Source organism: Odontesthes bonariensis, chromosome 11 (genome assembly GCF_027942865.1).
Source record: "Odontesthes bonariensis isolate fOdoBon6 chromosome 11, fOdoBon6.hap1, whole genome shotgun sequence".
NCBI lineage: Eukaryota > Metazoa > Chordata > Actinopteri > Atheriniformes > Atherinopsidae > Odontesthes > Odontesthes bonariensis.
The window spans coordinates 13,063,517-13,083,503 of NC_134516.1; the positions used below are offsets into that span (position 1 = coordinate 13,063,517).

Consider the following 19,987-nt stretch of genomic DNA (forward strand, 5'->3'; position numbering starts at 1 on the left):
TATTGTTCAATCTTACTTGTGAAAGGTAATCCCACGCGATCTGGTGCTAGCCAAAGTGAGGAGACCCAGCCAATATGGCGGCGACGCTGTTACGTTCCAGCACGCCATGAGGCTTCTACGCATAGATATGTATAGAATGGCTAGATGTCTCGTCCGCGTTGCTGGTCAACGGAGTCGAACGTCCGCAGATGGCCGCCATCTTACCACAGGCAGCTCTCTCGCCGACAACATTGTGTTGATGGTGAAACATTCAAGACATAACTTAAATTCTCAAACGTTTAGGTTATTATAAACATCAAAGTAGTAAGCTAATTATCACACTACAGACGAAGTCCATATTTATTTTTTAAAATAAAAACGTAAATATTTTACATTTATTTGCCCCATGACTCAACTTTATTTATCCCTTAGGGTGACTCCCTTAGAGAAATTCAAGTCCCCAGTAGCTCCAAACACACACATAGGATCTCTATAAATCTAAAATACAGTATAATATAGAATAATTAATATAATATATAATTAAAATATAATTAATAAAGAATAATCTAAAACAAATTGTAAAAAAATATATAGGCTATACAAGATATACAAGGTAAAGAGAGTTAAATAAAATAAGTTATAGCACTGTGGTTGAGTTATTGCCCATATTGCACTACACTTGTGTTAATTACACATTGTATGCACATAGTCTGACTATAAATAGATAAGATATTGCACAGTAGTGACATGAATTATTACCCCCCCATGTGATGAGTTGTACAACCAACCCCTCTCTCTCTCTCTCTCTCTCTCTCTCTCTCCCTCTCCCTCATCCTCCTGCTTTTCTTCTTCTTTCTTTACTCTACTTTCAAGCATTAACAATGTTTTAACTGCATGTATGAATACCTGGACTTGCCTGTCCTATTTCCAAAACTTTATTGAACCTCAAAATCCATTGGCAAACTATGGTCTATTACTTGGAAGCTACAGACTGTACTTTCGACGAATAACCCTAGGAAGTTGAGTCGAGTTCATGAGCCGCCGGATCTGCCCAAGGTTTCTTTCTAACTAAACCACCTTTTTTGGAGTTTTTCCTTGCCCCTGTTGCTCATGGGTGCTCCTCGTACTGTCTGTAAAGTGCTGCGAGACAATTGTGTTGTTAATATTGGTGCTGTACAAATCAAATTTAATTGAATTAACTATATAAAAAGTATACTATCTATAAACTATATGTAACTATCTATAAACTTTATGTAACTATATATAGAATATATATAAAAATCTATAAACTATATGTAACTATTAACTATATGCCAGGCAGCTTGCCTGTGGTAAGATGGCCGACTTGTGCGGACGTTCTAAACTCAGAACGTCCGCACAAGTCGGACGCATAGATGTCTACATATATTATGTCGATGGTCTGAAGTCTACACAAGTCACCACAGAAGCAAACTCGATAAAATGGGCGGAGCAAGCACACATCCGGGAATGTGGAGCGTACTTGTCTGGATGCGTACTTTGAATTGGAACTTGGTTCTTCGGTGATGACGTTTCAGAAGTACACGAGTACGCATATTGAGAAACGGCCGCAGTCTCCGTGCTGGGGGCGGGAAGCTGGTCATTTCCCTTTGAATGCAGGAAATCTCGTTTCCCCCAGAGAGGAAAGAGAACACATTTGAACGCAGCTGCCACAGTCTCCGCCTCCCTGCCCCCGCCCCCTCCCCCGCCCCCTCCCCGGTTGTAGCTATAAGACTGTGTGCGTCACACTGTGTCCGCACTTCACTCACAGAGATCTCATTATAGGTGCACTGTGAGTACTACCAGGTTTCAACTTCTTTTCCCCCTCTTCACGAAGGACAATCAAAAGCATCAGAATGGTGAGTATTCGCGTGTGTTTGGCGTTTGCTGAGTAGTTTTCTGCCGTCGCCCCTGAGCTGACACCCAAGTTAAGCTCAATTGGCGGCGTTTTTAACACGCCGAAAGTCTGAAATGTGTCTCAGCTTCCTGCTTTCACGCTTGGTTCGCAGTTTTAGCTGTGTGATTTAGCTGCGCGCTTTAGCTGTGTGATTTAGCTGCGTGCTTTAGCTGTGTGATTTAGCTGTGTGATTTAGCTGCATGTTTTAGCTGTGTGATTTAGCTGCATGTTTTAGCTGCGTGCTTTAGCTGTGTGATTTAGCCGCGTGATTTAGCTGTGTATTTTAGCAGCTTGTTTTAGCTGTGTGATTTAGCTGCGTGGCGTGCTTTAGCTATGTGCTTTAGCTTGCAGTCTGTTGCGTCTGCTGTTGGGGCCTCGAGCTGCTTCTGACCGCCACGGAAAGCATTCAGCTTGTTTGAACAGTGGAAAACACGCTTCCAGGATAGGTTAACTGTTTCCATATGACAACTGCTGAACCCTCCTTATTCGCGGGAATGCTGATGTGGCTTCCAGAAGCGTCTATTTTTTTTTTTTTTTTTTTTTTTTTTAATTCTAATTTTTTTTTTTTTTTAATACACAGCAGCTCGTCCAGGACGCTGAATTGAACAGTTTTTTTTCTTTTTTTTTCTAAAAGAAACGCAGATTTCAGGGCCTTCCTCTCCTGACTTATGTGTCGTAATATTTGCAGGCTCGCTCACATGGTTCAAAAAGACCGGGAGGGGGAGTTTTTTTTTCTTTCTTTTTTTCTTTTGTGGCTTCAACCACAAGACAAAATAGTTTTCCAGCTTAAACGGCACTCTTTGATCGACTTGTATTTAGCCTCTTGTGGTAGTAAGGTTAGGTTTTACTGCTCCAGCTCGTCACTTTAGGCTTCTTGTGTGGCAGCAAACTTTGGAAAAACATCCCCGCAGATTTTCCATCTTCCACTCAACTCCTAGTTGTTTACAGTGACTTTTCGCACAATGCTCCACTGTGTCGGCTCTCCAGCGTTGCGAGCCCAACGTCAAAACCTGACCTCGTTTAACTCAGACACAGGAAGCGGATGATCACTCGGTGCTCCTCCCCGCCCTTCTCCTGTGTGCCCGGAAGCATAACTCTCACAGGCTGAGTCGGTGTGGCATGTTGCAACATCCAAACTGGCCGCCACACCCACGTTCCTCACATGCAGCCCAGTGAGTGTGACAAACCTTCCCGCCTCAGAACAAGACTCGTGTTGAACTTTGTTGTATTCTGCAGGGAAGAGCTCTGTCGAACATGCTGCGGCTTCAGCCGCATTCCTGGAGTCCAAACCGGTTAGTGGGGTAAAAGTAAAGCTCTGGGTTGAGTAAGTGACGCCTCACTCAAAATAGCTGGCCTGTGATCACCATATTTGGCAGCCCCCCCCCCCCCCCCGGGTCTCTGACACACCTCTTCTGTCATTATCGCGAGCCTTTAAATAAGTTTGTGTGTTGTTTTATAATGATTTCAAAATGGAAAGAAACGCAACAGGTCTGACTCAAAGTGAGGCTGATGTCTGAAGAATTTCACAACATCAATATTCAGTTGGCTTGCGTGAAATGAGGTCAGAGGCCACGGCCGGCAACCAGATGGCGGTCTGTTTTCCCTCCAAGTCGCCTCCTAAACATTGGGTTTATAAATATAACACGGTTTTGTTTCGTGCAGCAGGTATGAAGGGTATTTTGACTGGGAACATGACGCGTCGGTTCTCGTATTTTCCGCCCCGATGGAGGAACTGCTGTGGGCACCAAACAGAGCAGCGGAAATGATTAGGTCCTTCTGACAGCAGCTCGTGTTTAAAAAAAAAAAAAAAAAAAAAAAATCTGCTTCCTGCTCTCTCTTATCTCCTTCTGCATAAACACCACAGGCGACACTGGACCCAATAAAATCCCTCCAGCCAAACTTTCCCTTCATGATTAAAAACAAACTTGTTTCTGTCCTCATCGTGCATGCCGCCAACCCCACCCACCCACCCACGTCTTTACAACCAGTTAGAAATACTTGAGCAGGGTGTGGGAGCACTTTGGCCCCTGCAGGAGCTCCGATGGGTTTTGTGATGATCAACTGCTGGCTCATTTTTAGATGGCGATGCCTGATTTGATGCGTCACATCCTTCTTGCAAGGATGGCTGTTCGAAGGGAAAGAAACCCGTTTGTGGTGCAGACGTTGAATCCACTTAGTTTTCTGAGTGTTGGCAGTTTGGTTTGAATACTGTGCGCCAAATCTGTACTGTGAGCAGTGAATGATTTGTCATTTTGATGTGTTTCATGGAGTAATTGATGACTTTAGTCTCTTAAAATGCCTATAAGTTGTACTGGATTCAGTGTGTTTAATATCTTTTCCTTTACTTTCACAGCGCGAGTGTATTTCCATCCATGTGGGTCAGGCGGGTGTGCAGATGGGCAACACATGCTGGGAGCTGTACTGCCTGGAGCACGGCATTCAGCCTGACGGCTGCATGCCCACGAGCAAGCCCTCTGGAGGCTATGATGACTCCTTCACCACTTTTTTCAGTGAAACTGGCAACGGGAAGTACGTCCCCAGAGCCATCTTTGTGGACCTGGAGCCCACTGTCATTGGTGAGGAGTTTCTTCAAGTTTTGCAGCGAGACGGGGGGGAAAGAGAGAGACTCTCCGTTAGTTTCGCAGTTTAGTCTACAACATTTCCACCAGTGATGTGGTGTGTTTAGGAGCAAAAGGCCCAAGTCAACAGCAGGTGAAGGAGGGGAGCTGTTTTAATGATGGACTTACTGAGTTAAACAGACTCCATGCTTAAAGGGGCATTACGTTGTTTTTATGCCAAATCAAAAGCTGGATTTCTTCTAAAAGTCTGTGGCACCTTTCACGAAGTTCCCAAGGAGCTACTTCCTCACCCTTTTTTTTTTTTTTTTTTTTTATTTCCTTTTTTTTAATGTGTTCTCATTGCAGTCCAAACTGGCCAAAAATGATGGAAAATCAGTCGGCCCGACTATCAAAAACGTTGTAGGGTTTTAAGAATTGTAGTTGTTACATATTGACCTGAAAATTCTGACATTTTGAAAGGTTAAACAACTGCCCACGAAAGCATCCTTTATTTAAAAAATATATATTGGGCTGCCTTCTAAGCACTAAACTGTAGATTAGCAAGCTAACTATTGAGTGTAATGGAGCGTTTATCAGTTTAAGAGGCAGAAATTTCCTGCAGGTGCTCATGGAAACCAAACGCAGAGCTAAACAAAGTTGACTACAAATTAAATCTGCTGCTCTCTGGTGGGCAAAAAAAATTAGCTGTCGGTTTGAGCTGTATTTAAATTTTAAAGGATTCAACAGAGACTGTAGACATAAAGTCGATAAAGCTGTAAAAGTTAAGCCAGCTGATGACCTACGTTAACAAGTACTGCCAAAACGATTTGTGCCGTAACATTGAATGCATCTTGAATTAAAGCTTTTATCCGTTAGTTGGGTTTATATTCTCTACCAAGTTTATCTGTCACTCGACCAACTGTGGTTTAAATTAACCAATCGGATGTCACCATGTGTCACCAGAGCTCAGTTCGAGTGATTGCGAGTTCTTTTCAAGCAACCTCTGGTGGCTGAAGGCAATTTCTTTGTATTCTACTGCCAAGACATTGCACAACACAGATGAACCAGAGTTGTGAACATATAGTTGGTAAGTTAAAAGTTTCTGCTGTGAGAAAGTTTTACAGAGTCGGTCTCCTCAGATTTACCTATCGGCATCATGTAAACTTCCTCACAATTCTAACCGGCTTTGCTCGCATTACCTTCTAGAGGACTTTGAAGATTTTGCTCCCTACTTTTGAAAAGCATTCACTTTTTACAGGGAAATGGGTTCCCATGAACTGTTAACTTACTGTGAACCCATCTTGGTCCTTCAGATGAGGTCCGAAGCGGAACCTACCGCCAGCTTTTCCACCCTGAGCAGCTCATCTCCGGAAAGGAGGACGCTGCCAACAACTACGCCAGAGGCCACTACACCGTCGGAAAGGAGCACATCGACCATGTTCTCGACAGGATCCGCAAACTGGTAAGATGAGCTACGAGAAGAGTCTGCCTACAGAGAACTAAGACTCAAAGAAAGTCGTTTAACAAGTTGTTGATTTAGAGTGTGGGGTAACTGGAATATCTCCTGTAATTCTTCTTTTAAACTCTTACTATCAATCAGGCTTAGAAAGTTTTTTTTTTTTTTTTTTTTTTTTGTTCTGGCAGCAGTCTTGAATTGTAAATTGTATATTTCTTGTCCAGTCTGACCAGTGCACGGGGCTTCAAGGTTTCCTGGTCTTCCACTCCTTTGGAGGTGGAACAGGCTCTGGCTTCACCTCTCTGCTTATGGAGCGCCTTTCAGTGGACTTCGGCAAGAAGTCCAAGCTGGAGTTTGCCATTTACCCAGCTCCTCAGGTGTCCACAGCTGTGGTGGAGCCCTACAACTCCATCCTGACCACGCACACCACCCTGGAGCACTCCGACTGCGCCTTCATGGTGGACAATGAGGCCATCTACGACATCTGCCGCAGAAACTTGGACATTGAGCGTCCATCTTACACCAACCTGAATCGCCTGATCAGTCAGATCGTCTCCTCCATCACTGCCTCCTTGCGATTTGATGGAGCATTGAATGTAGACCTGACAGAGTTCCAGACCAATCTGGTACCTTACCCCCGTATCCACTTCCCTCTGGCCACCTATGCCCCAGTTATCTCAGCAGAGAAGGCGTATCATGAGCAGCTTACTGTAGCAGAAATAACTAACTCCTGCTTTGAGCCAGCCAATCAGATGGTGAAATGTGACCCTCGTCATGGTAAGTACATGGCCTGCTGCCTCCTGTATCGTGGTGATGTAGTTCCCAAAGACGTCAACGTGGCCATCGGCAACATCAAAACAAAGCGCAGCATCCAATTTGTGGACTGGTGTCCCACTGGCTTCAAGGTGGGCATCAACTACCAGCCTCCTACAGTGGTTCCTGGAGGAGACCTGGCCAAGGTGCAGAGGGCCGTGTGCATGCTGAGCAACACCACCGCCATCGCCGAGGCCTGGGCTCGACTTGACCACAAGTTCGACCTGATGTACGCCAAGAGGGCGTTTGTCCACTGGTATGTTGGCGAAGGAATGGAGGAGGGGGAGTTCTCAGAGGCCAGAGAAGACATGGCTGCTCTGGAAAAGGATTACGAGGAGGTTGGCCTCGACTCCTTCGACGAGGATGAAGAGGGAGAGGAATATTAAAAACTGGACGTGGAGAAATCACGTCATTGATGCAAGTCTCCTCCAGAGGCCTTCTGAGTGATGTGCAGTTTAATGAGTGGTATGTAGACTACTAATAAACACCTCAGTGTGGCAGTTTCTCTGAGCTCTGTCTCGTGGTGTTTGGTTTTATTGAAAAATGACTCTAGAGTGAGAGCGTGTGTCAGTCTTCTTTTCTAATAAAGCTGTTTACACCTACAGCACCCATCTGAATCGTCACTGAAACTCTTTCTTTGTCACCGGTTACAGCTTTCATTCATAACTCTGTCTAATGATCCTCTAATGGGTTATTTTTCATCAATTAGGGTTATTTTTCATCAATTACATCTGTAATTTTTAATAGATTTCATCCAGCAGTCAATTAAAAATGATAAATGCTGATTTACACAGTCCAGCATTTGACTGGACTGCGTTTTTTACTTTTTATATATATATATATATATATATTTTTTTAATTTTGCAATATGAAAATTTAAACCCATGTGGAAGCCCTAAGGTTGTATAACTGAATTTAATTGCAACTGCAGAAAAGTAGAAAGTTACTGCCTCTGGATAGACAATGTCATATCGCAGGCTTTTATGGTCATCTGTGGTCATGTGAATCTCATAAACAAGCCCAAAGAACAGCATGAGCATGGATATGAAGCCAAGTTACCGCTTTTTTTTAAAAAAATTTTTTTGGCCAAAGAAATGCTCACTTGCTTTCCAAGAACCAACAAACAGAAATGTAATAAGCAAGAGCCAAACAATATAATGAAGCAATTATTTTCCAGAATTGATCAAGAGGAACTTTCCAGATGACTTGTGGGTTGTCCACCACAAGATGGCAGTGTGGTTTTGTGATGAGAAGAATTGTAACTCTTTAAAGGAATGAATAATCGCACTTATTTGTTTTATAAAACATTATTCCAGCCATACAAATGATTGTAATTACCAAACACGTAATTATTCCTGCAAAAGCACTGCTGGTGCACCCGTCACAGCAACCAAGGCCTCAATTTACCACCATTTATGACAAAGAAGCTGAATGTTTGAGGACCTGTGAATTCCATTTCTATTTGGCTTGATTTTTTTTTATAAAAACAAAATATAATTTGCAGTTGGAGATGACAAGCAAGGTTTCTTCTCTGCTACAGTGGATAATTTTTTTCCGCTTTATAGATTGTGTGCAGAACCACTGGAGACAAACTTGTTTCCCAGATCAGGTCTTTAATCTCTGTTTCTGAAGTTCCTGCTGCCATGTTTCCTCCCTTCCCTCAGTGGATGAGGCCGTCATATTGGCTCTGTAATTGCTTTGATGTAATTATGGCTCAGTTCGCGCAGTGTGGACAGGGGATTTAAAAAGGTCACGGAGGACAGAGACAAAGATAAATGTTCTTTTCTGTACTATGGTGCTGCCACAGTTCAGTAAGTTTTACTGTTACTTTCTGTTCTCTCAACATGATGTTGAAGCTTAAATCTTATCTGCCTGGCTTTAACCCTTTCACCCAAACACACCCTCTCAGTATGACTAAAGGAAATTAAAAAGAGCTTATATTGATAGAAAAACCACTTAGACTGCAGCTTTGTCATGCAACAGATGGATAATGTAGGGATGTGGGGAGGATATTTAGCATAAAGGCTTCACAATTCAGCTGTTTGAAGTATCAAAGAAGCAAAAAAGAGATTATTGAGAACATTTGGTTTTAGTAATCTTGGAGAAAGAGACACCTGAAAGAGTTTCTGAGCATAAGAATAAAATAAGAGAATCAAATTAGGATTAACCTATGGCAAAATATTTGTCAATATGCACAACAGCAATCCAGACACCGCTATGGTTGGTAGTGAGGTAATGTTTTGGCTCTGGCAGTTTTCCCATTCTGTTATCTTGTGGCTGCAATCTGGATTTGTCACATGTGAGTTGATTAGTTGTTCTTGTTGCGGCGTTAGCAGTCATCAGATGTTTGAGCGTTAAGTCCAAATGCGAAAACGTATGATCGACATTCATCAAGTTACTCCGAAGCAGTCACGTGTATTTATCGGTTTCAGCTCCGATCAGCATTGATGAGAACGCGCGCCAACTGTCAAACTTTCCTTCATGACGCTGCGGTTGTGCCTACGAGTGCGGCCGCAGCTCCCTTTTTCTTTGCAGGAATACGCTTTTAAAGAAGCTAGTTCAGTTTCTGTTTGTTGTTTGAACAGCTTCAGAGCTTTTCTGAGGAAAACACACTCCGTGGATAGTGGTCTAGCATTACGTGGATGCTGCAAAGACTGGAAAGAAGGAAGTTTTATTGTCATTGTAGGTTCACAACAAAATTCACGAGCGTGCTTCAGCTGTAGAAAAAATTATCTTAAATGAGTCTCTCTTACTCTTTGCAAACATCCAACGAAATGCTAGACCACTATCCACCGAGTGTGTTTTCATCAGAAAAGCTCTGAAGCTGTTGTGAACCTACAATGACAATAAAACTTCCTTCTTTCCAAACTGTTCTGACTGTCACTTCTCCGGCCTAAACCACAGACCGTGTGTAACGCCGGACAATATGTTGGATCCTCATCATTAAATAAGGAGGTAAAAGCAGGCAGGAACAATGGACCGTGAAAGCAAAAAAGAAAGCTTGATGTTACAGAAGTTGGCTGTATACAGTAATATCATCTAATAAGCAACATGACCGTGACTCAGCTTTCAGTTTAAGCTGTGTTGACATTTTAAAGTAAGCAGTCACAATTTGAAAGTGTTTTTAGTTATAGGTTGATACAGAGGATCGATTAAGCTTTTGGAGACAAGCAAGGCCAACGGATGGATCCGATTATTCACCAAATTTCATGACGTGGTAGCTTGAATATTCTTGCCAACATCTTTTCTTGGTGGGAAAAACTCATTTCACACTGAAGGTCTGGTCGAATAGTATATTTTGCTTAGGAGCCTTCCGAACTGAGTTAAACCACCCAGAGGTATCTGAGTGGCAGCCGTGATATAAGCCCTTTGAAGAGCTGTTCTCCAAATGCTAAGAAAAGGAGCTCCAGTGGTTCTTTTAAGATAGGGATGTCCAAAGTAGGTCCTCGAGGCCCGCTGTCCTGCAGGTTTTAGATGTTTCCCTGCTTCAACACACCTCATTCAGATGAAATGGATCTCATCAAAAGATTGTTAAGTTCTGCACAAGCCTGCCAATGATGCATTGATCTGAATCAGGTGTGTTGAATCAGGGAAACATGCAGGACAGCGGTCCTCGAGGATCGGATGTGGACATCCCTTTTTTTAGGATGTCTTTGTCATGAGTCCTGGATTTTTGCGTTTTTGCTCCCTATTTTCTGTCTGCTTCCTGTTTGATTTTGTAAAATGAGCCCCATGTTTATTCTGTTGAGCCTTACCTCCCTTCCTGAGTCACACCTGCTTTCCTTTCCTGATTACCAGACCTGCTACTAATTTTGTAATTAGTTCCCTCTAAATATAGACCCTCGGTTTTCACTCGTTTCTTTGTCGAATTCTCTTCGTGTTTCTTGTCGCTCCGTTTCATGTTACCTGCATTTTCTCAGTGGATTTTTTTTTTTCCAGTTTGTTTCCTCAGTGTGTTCATCATCAAAGCTTCAAGACCGTCTGCCTGCTGCGCCTCGCTCTTTTCACTTGGGTCTGCTCCTCAGCAAGCCGTGACGTTCTTTTAGCACAAGATACACCAGATCAACCTTTTATGGAAGAATTAAGATAATCCTGTCCTGCATTTTAACTGGGATCTGTGTATAGATATGAGGACAGGAGGGTGAGTGCAAGCAGCCTGTGACATCAATATATTTCCCTTTTGTAATTACGAACCCAGATCATAAAGTAGTGTTATATTTACTATATTATCATTAATATATAGGATAACTTTTGTATGGTAGTGTGATAGGGTTGCATTAGACAATCTAAGGCACTTCTTGTATATTATTTATTTAATAGCTATAGTTTCACTCAGTGGGGTTACATGGCACTGAAAGAATCGGATTATCGGCTAAATTACAATATGACTGAGTTATTAAGTTCATGTAGGCACCTTAGTTTGACTAAAAATTGGACCGGATCGTGTAACTCGCGATCAGATTGAGACCCCGGGATAACTCGGTTGAAAGTCACACTAAACATCCTTGTAGACGGTGAAGCACGTGGTGAAGTAGACTTTGCGTTCTGCGCATGCTCGAGATTTTTTCACGGGGTCGTGACCCGGAAGTCGAAGGAGACGATATTACTGTTGTTGTCGCTGCCGGCGGAAAGAAACAAACAACGCGATGGAGAATGCGCCGTTGTGCATCGCGTTTGTGCGATAAGTTCATCACAAACGAAATGTAGAGGGACGTAGCTTCGTCTTGCTCTTCGTTCGCCGTCTTTCTCGAATGTTTGTTGTTGTTGTTGGTAGTGAAGGGGTCAACCGGAAGTGGTTAGTTGAAATGGGTACAGCGCCACCTATCGTACTGGGGTATGACATGCTTTGTGCCGGTGATTCCATTCATTCACTGCCATATATCCAAGGATAATTACCCTAGCTCAAATAAGGAGCATAACCCAACTCTAGCTATAATCGAATTAATCTTATCCTGTAGACCCACTGAGTGATGCAGACCCACATCACAGCAGAGTGTGTGTGTGTGTGGTCAGATTCTCATTGCAGAGTGGTCGTCTTTTCTTGTGAATTTTTCCCAACACCTCAAGGTAAAGAGCTTAAAAAGACACGATAAGAGCTCATGTTTTTTGACTATTTGACCGGGATCAGGAATGGATGAAGATGAGGGCTGGAAACCCTGGGAAAGGAATGACAAGATTGGAAATACTATGATCGGGGATGATGATAACAACAAAATCTAACGGAACAGAGCATTCTAGAAGGCCCGTTTCATCATGACCAGAGCGCACTGGTGCTCTTGTGTCAAACAAAGCCGGACAATCAGCCTGAACATGGCTCCGTCATCGATCTTTAATAATAAAACGGCAAAAAAGTACAACAGGTTTGTCTTCATTCATCCAAAATCCACGACGTTGCCACCCAGAACAAAGTCAAGTACAAACCCACACCTCACACACAGTTTTCTGTTAAACTGGACTCAATGTTACAAAGCACAGAGAGGAGGGAGGGGTGGGGGAAGGCAGGAAAGATAAGCTGCTGACACTCATGAGAAGCAGGTACATATGGCTTTGAGGATGTTGCATCAGCAGCTGCTCACTCCACGACGCAAAGCGCTCCACGTTTCATCTTTAAGTGAATTATTAGAGTGGCCGCATGCTGGGCTGCTGAGGCAGTTGTTATGGCAACCACCTGCTTGCCATGCTCTGTCTGAATTATAACTATAGATAGTGCATCCCTGCAACTGCAGCGCCGTGCTGTTTACTGGAGTTTTAGTTCTTGTGTATTGACGGCGGCGTGGAGATGAAACTCCAGACACTAAGCGCTTGTTGCCGAGGACACTCATCCCTCTGATTAATGGCACTTGCCTGAGGCCGACAGTAATTGCTGGACTCGCTCCTGGAACCATAATCAAAGTGAGAAGTGCACTCAGGCGATGTGTTGCCATAACACTTATGATGCCTTTTATTGCAGGGTTTTATATCTAACACTTTGACCAAGCAAGTATTTCCCAAAAACCTAAGAATACTAAAAGCAGCTGGTAATGCACAAACTCTGTTGTTGCACCAGAACAACAGGAAATAAGATAACGAAAATTATTCACCAAATACAGAACATTAAGTGACTAAAAAACCGACACAAAAGCCAGCAACTATTCAAAAAAATAACTATTTTTACATGACAGCAGAATTTACATATTAGATAGTCGCTCGGTGAAGGAAAAACACCCCCCAAAAAAGGTGAAAAATGAGAAATATCAACTGTTAAAGTAATAAATAAATCTTCAAATAAACACTAAGAGGACAGAATGCAGAGATTTAAAAAAAAAAAAAAACATCCTATAATGTCAACATTTGTTAAGCAGCACTGCTGTGTACAAGCTGGAGAACTCAGCAAACCTGCTGAGCTGCAAGGAAATACAAGACTGACGTGACAAACAACCTGCAAGTTTATCCCCAAGGAAATGAGTAATGTACAGTCGTAGAGTTAGACCATGACAGTTAGATTTTCTGCCTGGTAGCTTTGGAGTTCGACGAAGCCGTTTTCAGAAGTTCCACGAACGAGTCAAAACGCTGTAATCTGCGTCAGACTTTTTATAATTAGAGAAGGGGCTTGTGATGAAAACTGTTGGCTTGTAAAAAAAAATTAAAAATTGTAATGGTCACTTTCAGCCATGTTTTCGGCAAATTTGATCAACAATCTAAACTTAAAGGCATCAGAACTGCGTTTAGCTGCATTTAAACATGATTACCCATTTTTTTGTTCAAGAGAGAAAAAAGTCATGTAAAATAATCCATCCAACAGTCTGAACAATAATCGCTCAACTGGCGGGGCACAGTCACAATAAGTAAGCTGTGTCGAATGATTGAAACGTTAAAAAATGAATGAATGGTTAATATTACCAACTGCACAATCTTCTTTTTTTGCTTTTCTTTTTAACTTAACTTAGCATTTCGCATTCAAGTCATTCAAGTCTGACTGAAATCAAATTCAGTCCTCTTCGGTCTCTGATAACAATCCAGATGGTCTCTCTTGTCTCTAGTCCAGATTTCCAGTGTCACCTCACCGGCATGTCTACAGATTCTCTGAATTTTCTCATGATATTATGTACTGTACATGATGAAATATCAAAAATGCGGATTTCAAAATGAAGAACATCATCTAAAATTGCTCCACAATTTGAAGACGCAATTTTTCGTAGATTGCTGAACCTCTGCCCATCTTTACTTACCGAGAGACTCTGCCTCTCTAAGGTGCTCTTTTATACCCAATACAATATATTGTAATGAATTTGATATACTCTCTATGTTCTACTGTGAATAAAATATTGGTTCATTAGATCTGCAAATCATTGCATTGTTTTTATTTAGTTTCTACACAGTGTCCAAACGTCTTTAGAATTACAGTTATACCTTTATTTGCTGGAACGACACAATGGACAACCATCTATCGGTTTCATGCTGTGCGATCTTAAAAATTAAAGTGTGGCTAGGAAGTGGTGAAGTTGTGGTCGCAACTTGACATTTTGTGTATATATATATATATATATATATATATATATAAATATACATACACACATACTGCTATTTTTTCCCTCACATTTCAGTTGGTCTCCAATAGAGAAGTATTTAATTTTTAAGCAGGTTTTTACAGCGACTCAGCACCAGAAATAATTTATGACTGGCTTCAGCTAAGGCAGGTACAAAACACACTTTGTTGAATTTGCAAATTAACCAAGAGTGAAGCAGCAGGCCGTGAAATTCTCACTCAGTGCCTCACGATACTGGGATAGTAAAGCTGCTGCTGAGCAGTGGGAGCCGAGGTGGCGACCTATAGAAACTAGTCTGATATGTTACGGAGAAGCTTGTTCTGTCCATCAAACATTGTGCTACAGGTATAAAACACAAACACACATACTCGGCCTACCGGGGCACATACGCTCAGAAACACACACCCAACCCTGTTCACTCTCACTCGTCGTCCCGTTGGTGGAGTGGAAACGTCGCATCAAGAAGACATCCTCTGAAATATCCAATTAGGGAATGAGTCAGCTGAATTCGGCTGCGTCTTGACAGGAAGTGGCCTTCGTCTGGGTAGATCTGCCCCGCAAAGTGCCAGGGGAGCATGGGGAAGAAAGATGTAAAGACACACAAGGTCACTCAAAGCATTTGCTTCACAAAAAAACAATTATAAAAACCTTATTTGACATTATGTGTTATTTAACATAAGTCAAAAGTTTACAATCCGTCACAGATGACATTATATAGTTTTGATATTATAATCCATTGTCTGATGTGATAGTCATCAATTAGCAGTTTGCAACTGGCTCAGTCTATTCATGGAGGAAGTGGCCGGATCCTTTGAAATTTTGGCTATTGTACCATGTAGGCAAGATATGGAAGCTCCAATTGGCTCAAGATAGGTGCCAATCAAAAGCTGGGATCCTAGGCACCATGTTGACTATTGAGGTTTCTGAGTTGTTTGTGTTTAAGGGGAGTTATAACGGAGAAAAAAAGTGGAAAATTAGATTAGGCACAACACACTGATTTGCTGGGATGATATTGATGAGTGGAAGAACAGGATGTTTAGTTCTGTCTGATTAGTGTAGCCGCCGTGGTAAATGTATCTTAGCATCAGCTCAATCACAAGAGTCTTTATTTTCCAACAGTATGACGCATGTGGACCCACCTGCATGTGACATTTTTATGGACAGCAAATGATTGGCTGTGATTGGACGGACTGGAAAACTGTCGTGGTAATTTGAGGGATTGGGTACGAACTGAGTAATAAGTAAGTAAAATTTTATTTATATAGCACCTTTAAAGGTAAAAATCATAAAAGTGCTTCACAATGAAACACACGAAACATGGAAAATACAAAAACGTAACAAAAGCTAATCAAAAGCAAGTTGAAAACGATGGGTTTTCAGCTGCTTTTTAAAAGAGTCCACAGATCTCAGGCTCAGAGGAAGCGAGCGCCAGAGAGTGGGAGCCACAGTTGCAAAGGCTTTGTCTGGCTATAAAAGTTCTCTGATGTAAGTTGGTGCGTGTCCTCCACATGTTAAAACCCAAATTTTGAAATGCACTGTGTAGTGGATGGGGAGCCATGCAGCTGAGTAACTGAACTAAATCCCAACACAGGCTGGATGTTCCCTTTTGAAGGAATAAAGCAGGATTAAAAACAGGGAGTCTGTTGATTGAATAGAGGAGGAGGAAGATGGATGAGCATGCATTCGGAAGGCAAAACCAATGCAGCTGGTCATGAGATTGTGGTGAGCCTTCTTAAACAAGTGTTAATCTACACACAAATGCACAAAAGTCTACTTAACATAAGACATTTTTTTTTATAAAAAGTTGAAACAAGCTGATTTAAGATGAATGCAACCAGTGACTACACTTTACTGCTTTTTTTTTTTTTTTTTTTTTTTTTTTAAATCAGCAGGCGGTTAGCTTAGCTTAGCTTAGCTTAGCTTAAGGGAACTTGACACAAAGACTGAACCCAGTGGAAGGTGGATTTTCTCTGACAAAATCCACCTTCTCGAGCTTCTAAAAGCATAATTCCCAAACTGCTGAACTATTCCAATAAAGGGATAAAAAAAGGAGTTTGTTCATGGTTTTAGGGTTTTCTTGATCACTTCCTGTTTTATTTTGAAAAGTTTTTTTCTTAAACATTTCAATGAATTATCCTTCCTGCTTGTGGTTCTCCCTGCCACAGCTGTGATAGATTAGTTCTGTCAATTCATCACTCACACACGGAGCATTCTGTCATGCTTTCAAGATGGGATACTTTCTTTTGGATCACATTTGATTTCATTTCTTCATGACTCTGGAACTTGTAGGTAAGTCCTTCTGAAATCTGTCAAGTGGTTTTTAAAAAAAAAAAAAATCTTTTTAGGAATTGAAAATGTTCTTTCTACGTCAGCCATATTTACCTGCATAGTGTAGTTGGCTCCAATCTTTATTAAGTGTTTGATGAGCTCTGCCGAGTGCTGGAAGTGAACGTTTGCTGTGGAGGAAAACAAGACATCCAGTAAGTGTCACAGTAAGTGTCGGTGGGGTTAATTCCACCGCCGGATAAAAGCTCAGACTCCTGCTTGAGGTCAAGTTTTAAAGCTTTTCGTCAAGGAGAGTTTCTGTTTCAAAAAGGACACAAAGACCAGTCTCTGCCCCTCTAAGGCTTTTCTTCAGCAGCACACATTACAGTCACGGTAATAACGAAAACTACATTTTTCTTTTGCTTCTATTGTTAGGTGAAGGTGGAGTCCATGAGCGTACCGTCAGCAGTGCCGTGGGCCAGATACAGAGTTCCTCCCTGAAGACCTTTCATGTTGGGCAACACTTTGGAAGCCTGGAGATGAAAAGCAAGTGCAATTATTTAAACTGCGCATCAACAATGTCCTATAAAATTCAGAGAATATTTGAAAAAAGCCCAAGAAAAAAATGCGCGTTGTTGTTTTAAACGTGCTCTTTGTAGGGAAAAAAACATGAAATATTAAATCACAGCTATCAGATAACAGGATTAGAAGAAACAAAACCTAATGTACTATGTAGCTGAGATACTGTGGGGATGGAGGTAGTTTAGGTTTGTGCTGTAGCACCACTACTGTCTTTTCTGCCCTGGAACCCACACACAAACACACTTCCTCCAAAACGGAACATCGAGATGAGTAAAATTCATTACAACACCCCGGCAAGCGAATGTTACTGTCCGAAACGCGAGTAAATATTCTTGCTTTTCTTCACTCGAGAACGGCTATTGATCAATAAATTTAGGTTTTATTGAATCTGAAAACATTTAGTACGTGGTGGCCTACCAACATGTCCTATAGGCGATGAAGGCTTTGGTATCTAGATTTGTAGTGTGGGAAAAAAAAAAAAAAAAAAAAAGATTTGCCAGCTGGAGATTCCAGGACGTTGCTTTTCTTAGTTGAGAAAACGCCCAGCATGTAACATACCAACGGGATGATAAGTTGAAGTCATTCAACTGCGCACAGGTGGAGTTTTGTCGCCTTTAGGCGGATCAGTGCTGCTGGATCACAGGAAGAAAGGTTGGGACTGTGGGGGAGTATAAATCCCATGCACATGTAAAGTAGGCATATGGAAGCAGACTGAGTAATATGTAGCATTTCCTGTCTGTGGCTGAGAAGCTCAGACAAACAGGATTTGATTTGTGTGGGTCTCAGGAAGGGAGTTTGTCATGTGACTGAGAATAAAAACGTACTTGGTAATGGTCTCGTCTGTCGTGAGAAAACAGCCCGGGCTCACACATTATTTTCTTGTATTCTCTGTGAAACAAGAAGCCGGATTGCATTTAGATGTACTGCTCAAGGGAGTTTGGATGCTTATCTGTGATATTAAAGTAAACTCTCAATATCTGGATCCTGTCATTCGCTGTTTTTTCCACCCTGGGATTTGCACAAGAAGATTTTCTGACCGCAGTCAGTCATTAACACCCAGACCTTTTCCATCTCCTCTTTCTCTGCGTCTTTGTCTCAGAGGACGGGATGAGTGATGACGTCCCACTGAATTTTGTCCGATCAGATCATTGTAACACTTCCCTTCTCTGGATGTCATTTAAAACGGATCCCCTCCTACTGCGAGAGTCACCAAAATAGAGCACTCTGGCCCAGTTCTAGGCAACCCACTTAGTAGGAAAAATACACTCTGAGTGCAACCTTCACATTTCACGAGGAGGACGATTGTATAATGTTTTTTAGCGTTGACCTCTGGCACTTTCGTACTATTCATGTATGTGTTTTCTTTTCATTGCTGTCGCAAAGGACAAGACTGGAGGCGTGTAGCTTTGGAAATCCATGTGACTTTTATGTTACCGGGGGAAAAAAAAGATTATTTCTATCAAAGAAGCGAGAGCCAACCCTAAACACGTTGATAATAAGCGAGTTTCGACTCTACCATCAAAAGATTGTCACATTGATTTTAAACTTGCCATATTTCTCATTGATGTTGCTGCCGTGGCTCTGTGTGTAATAGTAACTTTGCTCAATCCGTTTCTGATGAAGAGTTGTAAGGGAAATGAGGAGCTGCATGAATATAGTGGGAGGAAAAGCCCCCAGCAGCTTTCAAAAATACCCGACTTGTCTATGCATCATTCCAAATGTTTTTTTCAGTCTGACTGGGACGAAACATAGATATTATCGCACCATATCTGGATACTGGCCATCTGACAGGATCACCTGCGTATTGGATTCACCCCTCCAGTCTCATTCTCCTTTTCAGGGCATCAAATTCTGCCTTTGGCATCTGTTCCTTTGTGCACGAGCCACGGCAATATTGCAAACAGACAGCGAAAGCCTCAACAACACAAAAGTCTCTTTTTTGCCTTTGATGAAAGAACAACAAACTTGTAAGGTGTACGACTTCCATCTCGGATCACATGGTTTCTCTCCCTTGTGAGCTCGTTTTGGTTTTCAGTTGGAAAATTGTTCTCGAAGGGTACTGGGTACATCGCAGTTGTGACAACAAGAGGGCCTGGCTTGATGTCGGAGCGTGACCAGTTGATTTGCTGGCTCGTTTCCAGTTGGTTCAAATGTGCAGTGTTACCGATTACTGCATGGATGGAGCACGGTGCGAGACGAGAACTTGACAATACAAAACATCGAAACATTAAAAAAATTAACTTTCACACCCCCTACTGGTCACTGGTGTGTATTGCAGCTTTCGTATTCATAACATTAATTTCTGAGAACGTACCGAATGAAAGAGGGGTACGCGAGGCAGCCACGAAAAACACGCGTATGCGTAGCTAACGGCAACTGTATTTCCAGCTTAAGGCCTGGGCCTCAGCGCATTTAATAGAAGAGACTTGTTTTCCAAAACCCACCACACATTAGGTTTGCTTTAGCTTTCGGTGATGTTAATAGGCTGAGGCACTCCAGTGGTAGTGGTCACACAAAAAATATTGATCGAAAATACTGGGGTGATTTATCTATTTATTTTTTACTGCAGAAAACCTAATTTTCCTGAATTTCAAATGGAAAAGAAAGATGTGAGCCGAACTTTAAAAAGGGGAAGAAGCTCAGGAGAGGGAGGATGATTAGCAGAAGCGGCTTACTTGGTATCTGTTCTCCTCAGTCGAAGGCGAGCCAAAGTATCTCTCAGAGAAGGCAGAAGCTGAAAGCAAAAAAGACTGAGCGTTGAATAATGAACAGTGAATGTAGCCAAACAAGTTTCTCCTTTTACACTTTTGACAGATGGAAACACAGATTTGACAGGCATGGCGGGTTGAGATGTGTTTGAACTACCAACAAAACCAGTTATTTTTCTCACTTT

The 19,987-nt window shown here is 42.0% G+C and overlaps 2 protein-coding genes across 3 annotated transcripts in view; one reads left to right on the forward strand and one right to left on the reverse strand.

Annotated features, from left to right (window-relative positions):
• The first annotated feature begins 1,730 nt into the window (after positions 1–1,730).
• LOC142391652 (tubulin alpha chain-like) lies at positions 1,731–7,332 on the forward strand. The gene is made up of 4 exons (XM_075477578.1): positions 1,731–1,856; positions 4,248–4,470; positions 5,766–5,914; positions 6,133–7,332. The coding sequence occupies exons 1-4, from the start codon at positions 1,854–1,856 to the stop codon at positions 7,105–7,107; spliced, it is 1,350 nt and encodes a 449-aa protein (XP_075333693.1). The 5' UTR covers positions 1,731–1,853; the 3' UTR covers positions 7,108–7,332.
• Positions 7,333–12,038: 4,706 nt separating this feature from the next.
• The window catches only part of LOC142391653 (inactive dipeptidyl peptidase 10-like), a 109,840-nt gene continuing 101,891 nt past the window's right edge, over positions 12,039–19,987 (reverse strand). For both annotated transcript variants that reach the window (XM_075477579.1, XM_075477580.1), the window contains exons 24-27: positions 19,770–19,828; positions 16,973–17,045; positions 16,630–16,703; positions 12,039–14,797 (exon numbers count right to left, since the gene is read on the reverse strand). In XM_075477579.1, coding sequence (XP_075333694.1) covers positions 14,669–14,797; positions 16,630–16,703; positions 16,973–17,045; positions 19,770–19,828 — 335 coding nt within the window. In that variant the 3' untranslated portion in view covers positions 12,039–14,668. The remainder of the gene's footprint in view (positions 14,798–16,629; positions 16,704–16,972; positions 17,046–19,769; positions 19,829–19,987) is intronic.

Bases quoted from the DNA above. Each gene is read 5' to 3' on its own strand.
- LOC142391652 (XM_075477578.1), top strand. The intron at 4,471-5,765 runs GTGAGGAGTTTC...TTGGTCCTTCAG, and splicing joins CCTGGAGCCCACTGTCATTG to ATGAGGTCCGAAGCGGAACC. The intron at 5,915-6,132 runs GTAAGATGAGCT...TTTCTTGTCCAG, and splicing joins TCGACAGGATCCGCAAACTG to TCTGACCAGTGCACGGGGCT.